This window comes from Nipponia nippon, unplaced genomic scaffold (genome assembly GCF_047370975.1).
Source record: "Nipponia nippon isolate SJK-2023a ecotype South Korea unplaced genomic scaffold, ASM4737097v1 scaffold_8, whole genome shotgun sequence".
NCBI lineage: Eukaryota > Metazoa > Chordata > Aves > Pelecaniformes > Threskiornithidae > Nipponia > Nipponia nippon.
Window position 1 is genome coordinate 41,175,826 of NW_028262402.1, and position 18,111 is coordinate 41,193,936.

Genomic DNA, 18,111 nt, shown 5'->3' on the forward strand with positions numbered 1-18,111 from the left:
GAAGAAATAGAGAGATGCACAGTAATGACAAGTGACAATTGTGTTCCCATGACATTGAGAGAGTTTTATCACTTTAAGATTTCCATTGTTGCTTGGCATTCGGAATAGAATATATTGTGCCATCCTCTTAAGTGACTGGCTAGATAATAAATGTCATTATTCTTTTCTGTGTGCCTGTGAACATGTGCATTGTACTTATAAGCTGCAGCTTTTATTACATTTATTTTCTTCTCCCTGCAACTTTTAAAATAAGAAAAGCTTCTATTAAATACATAGTAAATTATATTCAATACAAATATCTCCATGCATGCATATCAAACCACAGAACTAGGAAAGAGGGGAAGGCTGGATGAATGGATGGAGAAAGAGAATGGAAGAACTGGAATAAAGGAATGATTCCCAACCCCATAGGGTCATATAAAAGTGAACAGGAAGGATTAGAAGACTGTTCTTTCTTTTCTTCAATTTTTAAAACTAGCTGCTATGTTATAGCAAGAACAAGTAAATATTAAGAAAATAGTTGTCTCTTTCTTTAGTAGAACTTATGCACCTCTCTATCCACTGTGGTCATTTAGTCTACTTTATCTTGTTTTCTGCACGTGAGCAACTCCCTTCCCCACTGATGGGAATTATGCATACTCGAGAGAGGGGAGGCTAGACCCCTACATATTTTTAAGATCAACCAGGGCATATTCTGCTGGCCCTTCAGATGACATCATGCCCTAGCTATGCTGCATCAATACTGAAAGAGTTGGGCTTAAGCAGAAGCAGCTGGTCCTTAAACTCTTAGGTTTGGGTTGGTTGTTTTTTGGGTTTTTTTACACTATTCTTTTTGGTTTCTGAGGAAAATGTAATAAAAATGGAATTTGTCAAGGTGGTAGGATAACACAGTTATTTCATACTCGTGGATAAAAGCTCTCGCATGTGATGATGATCATATTGTCACATAACAAAATCTCTCTGGTTCATGGAGTGATGGTGAGATTGGGTCATCTCTTTTCCTTCACTTGTGTTTCGTATTTTTTCATTATGTTGTAAAAATTCAGCAGACACAGGAAGGAAATTAAACCTAGCTAAACATTTCACACACAGGTCCTCTTTTTTTTTTTATTTTCCCCGTTGAAATTGGTGTGGTTTGAAAGTGAATATATCATGTCATATACAATGAAAGCAAGTTAGTATTGAGGATACTGAGGAGCCAAAATTCACTATTTTGATGGAGAGTCCCGTCCCCAAATATCTCATGTCTTCTGTTACCACTTATCAAATTCACTAAACAGAAAAATAGGAACACACAGAAAAATGCAAGTTCAAAACAGATAAGAAGGACAATCTAAAAAGTTTGCATTTCAGTGGGATAAAACCACTGGCCATGAAGCAGGTAAAACTAAATTAAGACTTCCTTCTTGGCGTATCCTGATAACTTTTAAGAGACTCAAGTTTGACAGGGGAAGCATGTGAGTCAGTGGCGTAATCTATGCTGAGTTTAGATGTGTGCAATTCCTGAAATTGCACAGGTTTTGTTAGTCAAGAATTCGGCTTGGTTGGTCTGTTTCCTCAAGTGAATTATGAAAAGTCAGTCATGTACTAAGCAAAACAGCTTTGCGTTCAGCAAGTGAAGTAAGAAGTGGCTAGCTTTAGGATTTGGAACTTTATTCAACATACTAAATTTCAGCAGGAATCCATTGATAGATCATGCTAGTAATAAAGTTAGCATTGTAAAGATTTATATGTTCTAAGAAAGAGATGGCTGTGATGACATACATAAAATATTTCTGAGACAAGAGCATTAAAAAAGGGCACATTTTGAAAATATTTCATGAACTATGTGGGATACTCCTATTAAGCTTATTGAAAGCAAGCCATAAAATAAAAATCTGATTCAGGAACTTAAAATGCAGGCTGCATATTTAAAGATAAAATTATTATTTACATATCATTTTGAGTTGTGTAAGGCACAAGACCATCTTATTATATCATTCCACTAGTAACATTCAGAACATGTTTCAGTTATGTGTTGCACTTGGGACAAAAGAAATTCATAGGCATATTATATCCTTTCATTGCAAAGATTCAAGAGTGATTATACACTTCAAAAAATTCAAAGGTGTGATACGGTTTGTGTGGCCATTCAGGCTTGATGTTCTTGTAAGTTCATTAGCACTCCTGGTTTCGAACAGTTGTCTGGAAATGCCTTGAAAGAACCAATACTCTCATGGTTCTTGATAATTCTTTCAGATACTTGAGCAAGAAACATCCTCAAAACTTCCCAGGGCTATGCATTTTTATCCAAAAGTGCAATGTCTAGGAATGTGCAGAAATGAAAGCATATGTACAGCATATAGAAAAAAGTGGATGAAAGATTTAAGTAAACATTTTAAACATTATTTTCTAATATTTCCTCAAAAAAGAGGGTTGGTTTTTTTTAAATAAAGTTAGGAAGTAAAAGTTAAATTAATTTTTTTTTTTTTTTTTTTTTTGGCAAACTGTTTAATTGCCCTCAAGATTTTTCCATTCAATTTGTTTTTATTTTTTGTTGATATTCCTTTTGAAGATATACATTTATTTTAGAGAGTCATTAGCTAAGTATACAATTTCTAGCTCTCCAGATTGTGGAAAACACCTCAGAGATAACTGGGTAACTAAATTAATAGCATTGCAAAATGAGAACTTCTTCCAACCACTTAAATCAATTTAAAATTAAATCAAAGCTCAGAAACATTTCGCTATTAATTGCAGTACAAGAAATAAGAAATAACTACCTAAAGCATGCAATAATAATTCCTGGATAATATTTGTCATGTATTGGTGTTCCATTTTGGACACATTATAAAAAGTCTGTGTGATTTGCTTGTGTTGTAGGTCACATAATCTTTGATTAGCTAGAGAAGCTTAGAATTTCTTTGCTTTAAAAATTAAAATTAAATAATTTTTACAGTACTATCTTCTTAATGAAATCAGAGTTCTAGCTATCTCATAGCTTATAGTCTTGTGAAGTTATCTTTATTTTTAGTCATTTTATTAATCATATTACTAGTATGATATTAATAACATTATTAATCCTATTATAACTAGTTAGAGGTCTAGAACTCATAACTCTAGTTATGTTCAAAAATAAAATACAAGCTTACGTCACCAAGAGGGTGGTCAAGCATTGGAACAGGCTGCCCAGGGAAGTGGTTGAGTCTCCATCCCTGGAGGTATTTAAAGAATGGATAGACACGGTGCTTGAAGACATAGTATAGATGGATGTGGCAGCGATAGGTTGACGGTTGGACTCGATGATCTTAAGGGTCTTTTCCAACCTTGACGATTCTATGATTCTATGGAGATAAATAACATTGGCTGATCCTTTTTTTTTCCTTCAGAGTCATCTGATATGGCTTAAGACTTTTTCCAATGCAATTCTAGTTAATCAAAGGTTTTACTATATTCCCTCTGTCCTGCACATACACAAAACTCCCAACTGTTGGCAGTGGATGTAGCTGTTATAAAATGGGCTTTGCAAGGGTGGGGTTGTGATACAAACTGCTGATTAGCAGAGGTAGCAGATAATGTCAGGAGCAAACGCAGTGCTGCTTTGACTAAGGAGGGTTTTTTATCCATGTCACAGCTGCAGCCCTCGGCTGTGGAATACATCCTGTAGCAATTCGTGTTAAGGGTAGACTAAATCCAGCTTCACCATTCCTACATCATTTGTGCCAAGTTCAACTCCTGTATAAATACCCTTCTGACAGAAAGGCTGGAGTATCTTCTGAGGTCTTTGACTAAACACTACTATTGCTTGTAAATTAGGGTCAAGATAACCAGAAGATTCAGGAGTCCTCTCTCGCATGTGTTTTTTCAACACAGGGCAGAGGAAAGCAAAGCAGAGTCCCAGCTTACTGTCAATGACACAGTAATTCTATTTTCCCTTCTGAAAATAGAAAGTATTGCCTTTGAATAGTCAAGTTCCACTGAGCCTAGAGTTTTTTTAAAAGGCCTTTTTTCATCAACTTCTAAGCTACAAGTAACATCACTCATCAAATCAACCTTATACATACCTATATCTTTGATCCTTTCCCCAAACAGACAAGTTTTTTTGTCTTTCTTTTCCTGGAAGCACTAAACTTGTGAAAACCACTTTTTTCCATTCTTCACCAGCCACTCCCTGAATTAGCTGTTCATCCATTTCTGCTTCTGTATTTACTTCGGGTGTCCTTTCTTCTAAAGGCAAGATGTTCAGGTTACGTCTTGTGGCAAGAAGGCAATGGAGAGTAAATAGGAAAAGAGACTGTATTAAAAATTATGTCAGTGGTCAGAAGCAATGTCATAAGTCTCCTTTTGAACAGAAAGACATCATCTTTTCCAAATAATTTTTTAGATGGAAAAGAAAGAGAAGGGAACAGCATAAGTTCCTGTGAGAACTGTGCACTTGAATGAAAAGAATTGTCCTTGTAAAGTGAATTCTCTCTGGAGTCAGAGGAGGTCTGTCCTGTGAGTGAGGAGAAAGGGCCTGTGGCCCCAGTGGTTAGATTCCCCTGGGATCTTCTTCCAAGCCTCATCTGTGAGTCCTGCCCCAGCAGATACTGACTTTGCCTTACAAAGAGATAGGTGTGGTGGTCCTTGAAGCCAGCACTGAGGTACAGCTGCTCAGGGAATGATCCTGAGCTGTGGATGAGACATGTGAATGGGAGGAGGGAATAGTTCTTTCCTGCCCAAAGAAGACAGCAATGCCAAAGTTTCATCTAAGAGTCTGTGTTGGAGCACACACGCAGAGGTGAAGGTCTGGAAGGTGAAGCTCAGAGCAGTTGGCTTCATTTCTGGCTCTCGCCTTTAAGAGTCAAGAATTTCGCTGTCAGAAACACTGATGAAACAGGAGGCGGGTGCCTTCAGTAAGCCTTGTTGAGAAGCTACTGTCAGATCTTAAGGAGAAATACAGCCATCTTCTCTGTCAGCCTTAGCGCATGCTAAATCCCCATTGCACCTCAGTACTGGCACTATTAAAATCTGTTTTTCTTAAGCTAGGACACAGCATTAGTAACAATATGTTACCACATTTTCCTTTCTCTCAATGTATGCAAAATAAAGTAATTCTCAGTGTGCCTGTTTGGAGGAACAAAACAAGAACTTCTCACTTTGTCTTTCTGCTACTAAAGGACGGCTATTAATTGCTCAGGTTTGTCTTTAAATTTTCTCACAAATTGAGCGTGTGTGTGTGTGTGTGTGTGTGTGTTCCACAAGGTGGGAAAGGTGATTAAGCCCCATGAATAAATTTTAAAACAAAATAATATCTGCTCAGGGTGACTTATAAATAAATATGAGGCAACTATTGGTGCCAAGTGTGATCATGCCACTTGATTGCTAGTTAAATCAGTCCAGATTTAAACATGTAAACGCCTTGATTTGTATGGAGCAAGACATCTGTAGGTGTTTTATTAAAACCTGCTGATGTCTCCAGAACTAAATTTGTGCGGATATAGGCCTCTGGGTAGCTGTATTGAAAAAGCACAGACATACTTTTTGTCTGGTTACCTGACTTCCAGCCCTGTACAGGTGTGCTTGAATAAATTAACATCAGTTACCTATGATGAGCCACTGCATACATTATCAAGGGAGGTGAAGATGTGAGAAAGCTGCTACCTGCCTCCTGTTATCACCTCCTTGACACAACAGCACCCATTTTTTCATCATCCTACTATGGTTGGAATCTTCTACAGATAACTTTTTAGAGAATTATTTTCTGTGAACGCACTCGATTCTAGGAACAGATAGCTCCAAGAAATAAGGTATTTCACACCAGTCCATGATAACTATTACTGTATTTCCCCTAATATAATTAGCTGTCATATACAGCTTGAATTTCCTCCAGTAAGAACAAGGAAATCAGGTTTGAAGACATTAAGTGTTTGATGAACCATTTGTCAAGAGGCAAAATGGCTATTTTATACATTTTTTAAAATATAAACATATTTACATCTATACTACTGTTTCTGGACATGATGCAGTTCATGAAGAGACTAGCTGCATATCCAATACAATTGTATGAACCATTAGGTTTTCTCTTGCAGAGTCACTAAGATGTGTGTCATTGCTAATGTTCACATAACTCTTCCTTGCCCAAGAGAACCTGGATCATAAAGAAACATTTTGTGCCACCCCTAACACAGAGCTAACCTCTTCTATGAGTAGTCATGTTGAACAAAGACTGCCGGTCAATATTGCACACTTACCAATGTGAGCAAGAGAAGCAGAATTAAAACTAGAATGCATAGAATTAATTTCTTCATAAGATTTTTTTTTTAATTTAAAAAAAAGAAATAAATTAAAACAAGCCATAAAGAGGCTACTTATGTGAGTGAAGATTGCAGGATCAGCTCTGGTGTGGAGGGAGGTCTTTTCCAACTACACATATCCATTTGTTTTGGGTTTGAGTTGGAGGTGGTGGTTGTTTTTTAAAATGATCTGCTGCCTTCACTATCTTGTTCTCTTTTGGTACACAAAATGGTATCACTTTGAGAGTGAGAGTACAGTTTCTCGTACAGTCCAAGAAGTCTCATTTTTGTGTGAACTTGCAAAATAAGTCAAGGACTTTTCAGTGACCTGAAAAGTTTACTTAAATAAACTGCTACACCAGGATTAAGATAGGTGGTAAGCATAAGTAAAACATTGAAAATACTAGCCAAAAGCAAAACATGCATTGAGCAGTATTTTCCCCTGGTATGTGTTGTGACAAATAGCGTAAATGTTTAATTTGTTTTGTCCAGGTTTCCTGTGCAGGTTCTGTGTGTTTTATGTTTGGTGAAAGAGATTATTTGGGAAGACAGGACTGGGAAGATGAATGCTTATTCATAATACCCTGGTTGCCCCTAGGTTCCTAGGAAATAACTGGAAGAACCAAAACTCTTCTTCAGAGAGTGGGAGAAAACTGAGTATTTTCCACTTATCTGAGTAAATTTAAAATTATTCGCCATAAACAAAGACGTCCCATCTTCCCTAGAGTCTTTTGGAAGTGAGGTAAAGAAAACATCTGCCTATGTTAGTTCCTGCAGAAAAAGGCTCTATCTGTTCTTTTAAACTTAACAGCACAAGACTGTAAGATTTCTGCTACAGCGGAGGAAGCTGTACTTTACAGATACAAGATAGCACCAGGGCACTACTCCCAAAAGCCTGGATGCGTGAAAATGGAACAAGACACTGGAAGCTGAGAGAGGTAGTACTCTCATGTGGAGGAGTCTGGGGAGAAATAACGAAACTGTTTTGGAAGATACAGTGCCAGTGCTGTCAGCATATCTAGACAGAGATAGACATTGTCCACAGTTGGCCTCATTCTAAAGGTACAGTCATTCCTAGGGTTTGTGAGGTCACGGGGTATTTTTTGAAGCAGAATTATGTAGCAGGCAATCAGTGTAGTAAAACAAAGCTCATTTGGGTTCCTATTCCATTGCTTTTTGACAAGATAATCTTGGCTAGTGGACCCAGATAGACTGGTTAAGAATTTTTTTGCTGTAGTCACTGATGGCTGAGGCACTGGGCTGAAGGCAGGTTTGCAACAAACAGGTGAGACAGGAGTGTTTTGCACTGGAATATGTCTTAGTAAAAAGACATTACTCAAAAATATGCAGCAATGTATGGGCCCTGGGGAAAAGAAAGCCCAAACCCCAACATCTCTAAATCTGGGACACATTTTCATGGTTATACAAGTTGCTAGTGGTTAGGAAATATGACAGAGTAATAGCAAATTTGTAAAGTAGAGCCTATAAGTGCAGGAGCATACTGTGCAGTTAGAAACAGTTAAGGGGAAAGATAACCAGACCACTGGCTACTTATCTAAGGGCGATCCTGAAGGAAGAGATGAAGAGTTATCAATGAGAGTTAAATACTCGACAGTGTCAAGAAGAGATTATGTACTGTACAGGCAGTGCAAGTGCACTGCAAGACACTGCATGGCTTTTCACTCCCCCTTAATCCTGACCTGCAGTACTCACAGTCTTCTGTCCTTTGCCTCTCTTCAGGAAAGATAGCCAGCTGTGCCACACATCATGTACCAGTATTCGTGATATTATGCCGTAGGTACTACAGTAGAAACCACTCATTCATGTCCAGTAGGTACACATAAAACATTCCCAATGGCACTAGAGATGCCTCAGATGGTCTGTCGGGACCTGAGGTAACACAGGAACGTCTCAGGTGCGATACCACTTAATGGCTCTTCACATGTTGACCTTTTAATGGCAAATACTGGATATTTCCTGACAGAAGTTTTGAGCCCATCACTTTGAAAGAAAATCTAAGGTTTTTAGTAGTGCTTGCTACTTCCCAGCAACATCTTTTAAATGAGCAGTTTGCCTTGTGGTAAGCAAGTTTTTATTTTCTTTTCTTTTTTTTTTTTTTTTTTAATTAAGAGCTCATTTTGCATGTAAGCTTACCCTAAAAAGCATTACTTAAAAAGATCTGTCTAAGAAATAATTTAACATTTTTGCCATAAGGCACCTGCAAGCTTCATATAAATGGACCTGGAAGAGAAACGAAAGAGTTTTAGATTTGTCAAAAAGGTACACTGTCATAAAAAATAAAGGATTGCAGGACTTTGTTGGCATTGTCTATAAATGTGATGTGGTTGATTTTGTATGGGGGAGAGTGGGGGGAGAGAAAGAAAGGATGGGATTGTAATAAGAAGATATTTTTTGCTGTCACTTTGGTTTTGCCTTTCTTTTGGAAGAGAAAGGGAAAAAAAAAGCCCTAAGCTGTATGTCCATGTCAAACTATATGAGTCTGAAACATAAGCTGTAAATTATAAGTTTTATAAGTTGTTATTTCCAATGTTGCTGATTTTGATTCTAGTGCTTTACAAACTTTATTGCTTATTTTATTAACTAGGGAAAAGTGTTGCCCGCTTCCAGTTCAATACATTTTTTCCCTTTCTCTCTCTCTTCCTTGCTCTCTTTCCCTCTCTCTCTCCTTTTCTTTGTTATGCCAAAATAAAAAGCAATTACACTTCAGCCACTTACAACTGAAAATACAAACAAAACGTAGTTAATTTTTCTGCCCATAAATCTTACATTGTACTTTTGTGTTTAACGCACAAAATGTGGAAATAAATATAACCCAAACGTATATATGTGTGTGTGTCTGTGGATGCTTGTACTGAGAGAAAGACCTATATATTGCTGCGTTGGTAGATAAAGATCTAAAAATAAAATGAATAGAAAGAGAATTTGGATTCCCACTCAGAAAAGGTAAATGATCCCTTGTTTCAAGAAGAAGATGCATGTAGATGATATATTATGTAAGACTGAGAATCAAGATTTCATGAGGGGAGGAGGCAGGCCCTGGCAGGAAGGGCAACAGATACTGCGCTGGACATTTCTCAGGTCTGATAGCCAGATAGGGGACCAGCACTAATTCTGCAGCCTTTTTAGTCTGTTCTGTCACAGAAGGGGCACTGCTGGGTCAGTCAGCTCACTAGTAATTGTGTTTTACAGACTTCTAAAGCAATTGGCTCAGTCAGTCCCAATTCAATAAAAGTGGAGAGCGAGAGTGAGAGCACTTTTGTTCTATTTTTTACTTGAAATTATTTCATTCAGCAGTCTGTCTTTTTTATTACCAGGATTTGACATTAGCACTCCAAGCTATATTAGCATCCATTTCAGCAGTTCAGTAATGGTATTAAAAAAACACTTAACTTCAACGGTGAATGGTTGTATGACAGTACCATAAAAATCCACATTAAAAAAAAACTTATGTATTTGTCCCTGCAAATTATTTTTCACTTGTTTAACCACTTCAAAACTACACTCTCTTGACTGGTGTTTGCAAGAGCTCTAGCAGCATGGAAGGCTTGTAAAGGAGCTGAGAAGCAACTGCAGCAATAATGGCATAAAGGGAAAAATAAGGACATTTAAAGAAGAAGAAAAATGTAATAGGAACACGCAAGCACACATACATGCACAAGACAGACCTTTCATTTTGGGTGGGTGCCTGTCATTCATCAACTGAAGTAAGATTTTAAACTCAAATCACTCAAGGTAAAATCTTTGGCATCTTCCACATTTCTGGGATTTAATTTTGAACCCAGCACTCTCCAAGCTTGGGACGGCAGCCTAACTATCTTGGCACTGCAGCACACTCATAAATGACTGCATTAGGTTCTAAATTTTGATTAAACATTCTGTAATTAATCAATGGTAGACATGAAGCAGTTGGCAAGGTCCAGAGCTGCAAAATGTTTAAGGCATAAAACATTACAAAGTAATTAGAATGTGCTCCTTCAAGAGAAGGATTGCCTTCAATAAAGAGGTAAATGATAGCATCATGTTTATTGTGGACGTAGGCAGCCAGTGCAATATGATAAACTGCAGGAGATACACATATCAGTAATCATCCACATTATTAGTGTCATTAATCATAATTCTAAAAATATGACAGCAGCAGCCAACTTTTTGACCAATTTTGCCTCTGCCTGTTGGCCTTTATAACTTCACTAATAGACTGCAGAGCTCCTGTGCGTGGCAGTTTGCATTGAGAATGGAAGGTTAATTATATTTGAGCTGCTGATTCCTTCTCTCCTCGGAAAAGACTGAGCACTTTGACAATCCCAGGAGCTCACTGCTGTTAAACCAGTAAAAGTACTTTATTGAAATTTTCTTTGTTGGTCAGGAATGAGTAGATGTTTCAAATGAGATATAAACGCCAGGCTGGGACGGCCGCTAATGTTTCTTCCAAAATAATCCTTGGACAGCACGCTGAACTCATACTTCCCTTAGATATCTCTGCACAGTCTCTTGTGAATGGATAAAAAGTTGAGAATTTAATAACCACTGACAACAGTATGTATGGAAGAATCTCAGAGGATTGAAATTACTGAGGAGTTGGGGCGTCAGTGAAGGGAGGTTATAGGATAATCAGCTATCAGTTGACCTGAAAGGGGTACTTATTTAGTAATGTAAAATTACTAATAGAGGAACCCTGTTGAAGTGCCACATTGTATTTGGTGTTATAGTTCCTCTGGTATTATATTAATAAAACCAGCATTTTTAGACAAACAAAGCAGTGGGAATGAGTATTACCATTGTGTTGTGACCAAAAGAAATGGTTTACATATTTGCTGTGGAACCTGAAATCATACAAAATTATCCCTGGATCTATGGGTTTATTATGAATTTGAACTTACAATGGAATCAGTCTGTGAACCTTCTAAGCAAATCATGAGATAATGTGTTGCTGTGCGTCAATATCTGGGAGAAAAGAATTGGTTTCAAAGCAGAATTGAGGGAAGCTAGCTGTTCTGACCGAGTTTTATCTTTTTTGCATTTACTGAAACTTGAAACTCAGTAAAATTCATGAGTGGGATGCTGAACTGAAGGGACTGTTTGCATAAAATCTTGCAAAATTATCACATTTTACATCGCTGTTGTAACAGTAAAGTAAAATGAAGGATGAAAACTTCTGATTATAAAACTTGGATCATGTAATATTTAGATGATTTAGGTTTCAAAAGAAATGTTAATTCATGCAGTTTGGCAACAGATTCTACCTGGATGTTGCCTCAGTACTTCTTAAGGGGAAATACACCTTGTGTGAAGGACCAGCAAAATACTTCAATACACAGGAGATTAGGACCTAATGCATGACTGCTGTGCAGGGCCTTGTGTGAATTGCCTGCAAAGGGATAAACTTTTCCATAGGGCATGTGTAGATTGTAGAAACAGCTTATGGCAGTTGGACTGATTGTCAATGGTGCTGAGCACCTGTAATGTCCATCAAAGGACTTTGTCGTACATATGATGAACTTCTCATGCATGTAACATTGCTACACTGAGTTAATTCACTTAGGAAATATTCCGTCAGATAAATCTTTTTATTCTAAACTTTCTCAACAAGTCCGGATATTAGACAAGAGTGCTGGCTATTTTGTAATGAGTCTGTTTTGCTTCCAGGCAGCTAGTAAAGTGAGAGGTTGAAGTGTTGCAACACAATTTTGATCGTTTCTGAGTAACTTTGGCAAGTATGCCAGTGGTTGTGCTTTTTGTTTGTAATATCTTTTGATCTTTAATGGACAACAATAGTAATATATTAAGAGTGCAACATGACCTTGATGCTTCTGAGCACACACAGCTGTTGTGAAAGTGTAATTCTGTTCACACCATAAGGACCGTCTCACTAAACACGTCAACAGGTATGTACTGAATTACTGGGCCTTTCAAGAATCCTGAACCTGTCAGATTTTACATTAAAAATTATTTGGTAGCAAACATTGCCATCAGATATCAGTTCCACATTTAGCCTGAGTATTTGCTCACACAGTCGGCTATCCTGCCTCCCCAAATGCCATCTCGGCATTAACATTTTTTATGCATTCCATGGCGATGACAAATAGTTTTCTAACTCTAACTGTGGATTAAGTATGCAAAAGGCATGTTTGCCACTGCCAACAAACCAATAATTCTCACTAACATCTTCAGAGTTACAACATTTATAAAGTTGCAAAGTGGAGTAAACAAACCATCTGTTTGGCTTTACCATATATGTCATGCTCTCTTATTAACATATTACGATTCATTTAGTAAACAAATTTGGTGATTTCGTTTATGTCAAAGTTAGAGGGAGCTTGAAGATGATTAACATTCCTGGGACAGGCACATTAATACATTGCTTCCTCTGCAAAGTTAAATGGCTTCTCAGGAGAATCACCCCTTGTTGACAAGATGAGACTGTCAATTTTGTTTGCCTGCCACATTAGGGGCCGTAAGGGGATGGGAAGCTCTGAGAAAGAGGAGCAGTGTAGGCAGCATAATTCACTGAGAATTGAAAAAAGAAGTCTAATTCTGATAAATGGTCGACCCCAATACATCCTACCTGTTATTACAACAGACGTGCCGTATCTGTGCAGTAAATTAGTTAAACCCCTAAAGAGTTTGATGGGAGCTTATCTTCAAGTGAATAATTTGAGTGTAGAGGGAGCTGTCTTCGTGACCAGTGTGAGTGATTTGTTTCATATTGAAAGGGATTGAAATGACTGGGCTCCACATCTTTAATTTGCAAGAACTTGCTTGTCCTTTATTTCCTGCATTTAATAAGCACTGTTTTTTTACTTTTTTTAATAGGTGCTGAACTGTATTTTACCTTTTGGATTTTCTTCCTATGAAAGGTTAATATTTTTCAGATTCTATGCAATTTAAAGCCTCAAGAACTGATGTTATTACCCAAATTGTTTGTGTAGAAATGCCATGGTTTCATTGGGTAGTATAGTATTTTGTCTTCACTCATTGTTCTGAAGTCTAGCCCCTGTCCCTACTTCTCCCCTTACATTTAGAGGCAAGCTAAACATGATCAAATACATGGAAGCGCTAGCACACAGACTGAAACCTTGGCCCTGTTCAGATAAATGCGAATTTTATAATTTAGGTCAGATCAGGATTTCAAAACTTTATTATCTTTGCATAGATTTATGGATTTTTTTTTTCTTTTTAATTGAAAAACAAACAAACAAACAAACAGACCTGTATCAAAGACTTCTGAGAGAGTGGCAAAATTACAACAGTAACTGAGAAAATAATTTCTTTAACAGTTTCCATTACTAATTAAATTCCAGGAACTGTTTTATTGTTGATTGTCTTAAGTAAATGGGTGAAATGAGTGCTGCTTCCTTCTTGAAAAAATATCAGCATTAAGGCCTTATCTTTTCTCATAAATGTGTACACTGTTATATTTAGCCAGAATCTTACTTTCTCATTCTTTGATTTTAGCTGCATGAAACTCAGCACTTTCAGTCTGCAGAGATTCTGAGAAAGCATAAAATTCTGGGTTTACTTTCTGTTATGTTCACATATTCTGAGCCTTTCTATGAGTTTCAGGCTTAAATAAGCAGGAAAGGAACATGAAATTGAGGTAAGACCACAATACTTTGCCGTATTAGCAAATTGTGTTAGTGATTAAAATTGTGAAATTTTTAAACAAAACCATAAATCTTAACTGATAGCCTTTGAGGTGAAAAGAAACAAAGAGAACTTTGCTTTAAAATTTCATTATAAGGAAAAACGTATGCTGAATACTGAGCTGAAGATAGGTGTGGAAAAAATCTCGTGGGAGGAATAGTGAAAGTTTCATTGTTTGTGATATTTTAAACCAGATTGACAGAGCTTAGTTTTAAACAAAGTATAGCAGGAGGATAGCTTGTATGGGGCCTGTACAACCTGAGAGGTTACTTCCATATCCAACTTTAATAAGAGGTTTGCCAATCTGTATGTAAACCACCAGACAAATGTGTCCTGGCCTTTGATTTTGTAATAGGACCTTCTTCAAGCTGCTGAACACTGTGTCGTTTCAGGTTTTGTAACCCAATATTAGCTTCTGTCTTCTTCTTCAAAAAAAAATCTACGATTATTTGAAAAGAACAGAATTTAATAGAAAAGAGTGTAATGTTGACTTTTAATGCATTAAGTTTCCAAATATAATTTTATTGTATTACTTAATGCTGGGATCACTTATTGTATCTTAAAGCAAAGCTGCCCAAAGACTGATGGCCCCCTGCTGTGACCTCCTGTCTGTGATTTCTTTGCAGTGTTAGAATGATAGAGCTGGGTGGTATTACTTTGGCAAATCATGTATTTGCCAGAAAATGCATTTTTAGAACATTTGAAGTATAAGAGATTGGGATATTGTTTTATTTGGAAACATAGGAAGAAAGGATGTGGTGGGATACAGCTGGATGTGTTGAAATTATTCATGTCAGAATTTTAATGAACAATACAGTGCGCTTTGATGTTTGGGTGAGATTTTCATCACGGAACTTTGTCATTTACAGTCAGCCAAGAAGGAGAAAGGGGCCAATAGCTGGGACATTTAACTGAGACACCAGTTGGCTTGGCCCTTTTGTCTGACTGCATCAGGGACTGGAAAATGGGTCTTCTTAGTCCCTAACTGACTGCCCTAACAATTATGCTGCTGTTTCATTCTCACTCTCTTTTTCTCTCATCCCCTTAATATTTAAGTGTAAACATATTTTTCTTGTGCTAAAAATTTAAGAAAATAATGCTTTATGTTTCCTTCTCAACACCCTGCCCTGCCCTGAACTGGTAACACCATATTCAACTCAATTTTTCATGCAGTTGGCTTTGTGCTCTCTATAATACTTGAATTTAAATAAACAGAGTACTCTTTATCATCCAAATTCCCTAACTCTGCTGTGTGCATCAGAGATGAGGTTTGTTGTAGTGCAGATAGGACTGCAGCCATGGGTGCATCCAAAGTTGGCCTTGAGTCATGCATAGAATTCATGCCAATTTCTATGCCAGGACAAATTCTACTCTCTGATAAATTCCTCCTCACTCACTTCAATAAGAAATAAAAAGACTGACTAAATAAAAATAAACTAAAATAAAGCGGCCATTACATTTTTCTTTCAAACAAATGGATAGTAAATTAACAAAATCAGATTCATTGACAAGTGCGGAAAGAAACTGCTGAAGAGAACCCAGTCTGGATTTATGAGCTGTGTAAATGGCATGTATGTTTAATTGACCATATTTCCTAGGCTTATAATCCCTTTTCTTCTGTTGATGCATAGTGCATCTCTTACTAGAGGAGCTTGCTAGTAGTAGGTGGGGTGGAACTGACAATGAATTCTAATTATGGAAGAATACTTCCATGAACTTCACAAGGGAAAGAAAATACTACCACCAGTAGGATCACGCCCACAGTCAGAGAGCTGCTGTAGTTGATGTAGCACTCTGCATTGCACTGCTACCAAAACTCCTGTCTGAAAAGGCAGTCGTGAACTGGGAGATGAGATACCCTTGCCACTTCACCACAATCGCAGATTTCATGTGTATCATCATTATCATCCTTAGAGCAGCACTGATCCATTCTTAAGATCATTGAATTCAGAAGGCTGAATTCACTCTGCTGAGGACTTTCCACACACTTTTGCCCACCATATGTCTAATCCATGAATAGTAACTTGAAAGAAGAATGTTAATTATGTGGAAAAATCTGGCATTCTGGGCCTCCTAAAATAAACCAGACTTTGCTAAAACTTGCTTGCCACAACAAGCTACATCTCAAAACATCTTGGAAAAATACTCTCCTCATTTTTAAGGCTACATGACATGTAGTACAGAACTAAACAGATGTTTGGGCATTCTTTGGCACACATAGTATTTTAAATTCTCAGAACTAACCCTCTTCACCATCCCTTGTTGCCTAGGATGGGATAGATAGAACTGGAGCTGAGTGAGATATGCCTTTAGTTAAACTCTTTTGACCTCGTATTTCTGCCTGGAAGACTTCATTCACCAGTTGTCTTTATGCAACATTTCTATTTCCAGGATCAAATGTCATTTTGGTAGTTGATCTACAAATAAGCAGTCTAAGAAGTTCAGATTTATACAAAGGATTTTATTAGGTCAAATATTTTATGTTTTCTATACATATATATACCTCTGCCATTCATTTAGGTTCTTCAAGTTTTTTTCCCTGCAGACACAGCAGCAACTGCAGCACAAAGGACACCGGAGATGGCCTTAAAATAGCTAGCTCAGGAATGAGGAATAACGGAGCCATGGCAAGCTGAAGCTCAGCTGGTTTCGGCCTATCTTGCTAAGTGATTTTCCGCCTGTTTGATGGCAGTGTTCATGCACTGGCATAAATCACTCTGCCCAAGCTGTGCCTCAGCTTACTCAGGGAATATTGTTTACACGTACCTGGGAGCAGTATTCAGAGGAGGAAGGGGGAGCAGCATTGTAAATCACATCAGGGAACAGAACAGCTGAAGCAAGAAAACTGCAGGCGCCATGGGGAGGAGGAGATGAACAGGTAACAAGGTGGCTAACATTGGCTGAGGGCTGCTAGAGGACTTACTAGAATTTGGGAGTGACAAAGAAGGGGAGAAAGAGTTGGATTAAAATGGAATACTTCAGTTTGGTATGGAGAAGGGGGTCTGGGAGCTACTGAAGCAATTTAAGATGGCTGAACGAGTACATTTTCCAAGAAAAAAAAAACAAGGAAGATCAGCATTAGATGAGAGGAGCAAAGAAATAGTTAAGTTAATCAAGACAAATGGTAGTATGGGCTTGGCCAATATTTGTAATGTTACTTTTTTCTTCTCCTGTCCCTCTGACTGCCTTTTGCAGCTACTAGGTCAGAGTACAGGTTGTTGGCCACATACTCTTCTGCCTTTCCAGCTGAATAATAGTCTTCATAGCTTCATAGCAAATCATGCTTCATTTCTGCCCCTAAACTCAAGTCTATGCTATTTGGCAGTTGCCAGTGCTTGGCTTTTCCCGGAATATCTCCCTTTTTAAACTTCCTGGTCTGTACTGCTTCTCTTTCTAGTCTGCCTTTATCCATATTCTTCTTTCTTAATTCCATTATTTTGCTTATGGATCCATTTTGCTTGTGGATTTGTAGCTGTCCCTACATACATGAGCATGTTCCTCCTACATAGAACTCCCTTGTCATCTTTTCCCAAAGAAGCCTTGGGAATGCTGCTGTCAGCCTTCTTTATGCAGGGTACTGTTCAAGCAGCACCCTGTATGGGGTACTCACTCCGTGCCTCAGGGGGCAGTGCTACATTTAGTTGTGTAGCAGACAGGAAAGAGGGGCAGGGTCAGGCTCCAAGCACTCTAGACTGGTGTGTCTATGAAAATATACTTTTCCTTCCCTCCTATCCCAACAATCGTTCAGCTACTGGAAATGTGTTGCTAGTACCTTCAGCACACAGTATTCTTAATTCTGACAAGGTTTTAGCCTCTGTGACTTTGGTTTTGTCATAAGATTACAAAACTTCATTGTCCAAATAAATGAACTTTTTCTCACAATTTGTTCCTCTCATCCCTACCAGAATGTTTTTGCATATGATATTTAGGGAGAGTATTAAACACAAGTGAAATAGATTAAGAAATGAATATAAAAGAATCAATTCTTTTGAACTGTGGTTGCATAATGGAAATCGACTGCTATGAATGAACCTATGTTCAGAAGTTATGAACAGCAGAGCTAATGCACTGCCATGAGTTCATCTTTATTATTGCATTACACCTGAATCAATTGATAAAGTAGCTTTTTTTTAAGGCTAGGAATGGCACTTAATTGAATAAAAGTCAATGTAATTATATTAGGAGAATCCAACAG

The 18,111-nt window shown here is 37.7% G+C and overlaps 1 protein-coding gene across 10 annotated transcripts in view; it reads left to right on the plus strand.

Annotated features, from left to right (window-relative positions):
• The window catches only part of BNC2 (basonuclin zinc finger protein 2), a 337,157-nt gene that overhangs the window by 304,682 nt on the left and 14,364 nt on the right, over positions 1-18,111 (plus strand). Inside the window, exon 6 of one of the 10 annotated variants that reach the window (XM_087741960.1) lies at positions 6,853-6,976. The exons of the other annotated variants lie outside the window; for them this stretch is intronic. Within the exon in view, the coding sequence (XP_087598086.1) occupies positions 6,853-6,934 (82 nt within the window). The 3' untranslated portion in view covers positions 6,935-6,976. Of the gene's footprint in view, positions 1-6,852; positions 6,977-18,111 lie in introns of those variants that run through there. 10 annotated transcript variants of the gene reach the window in all.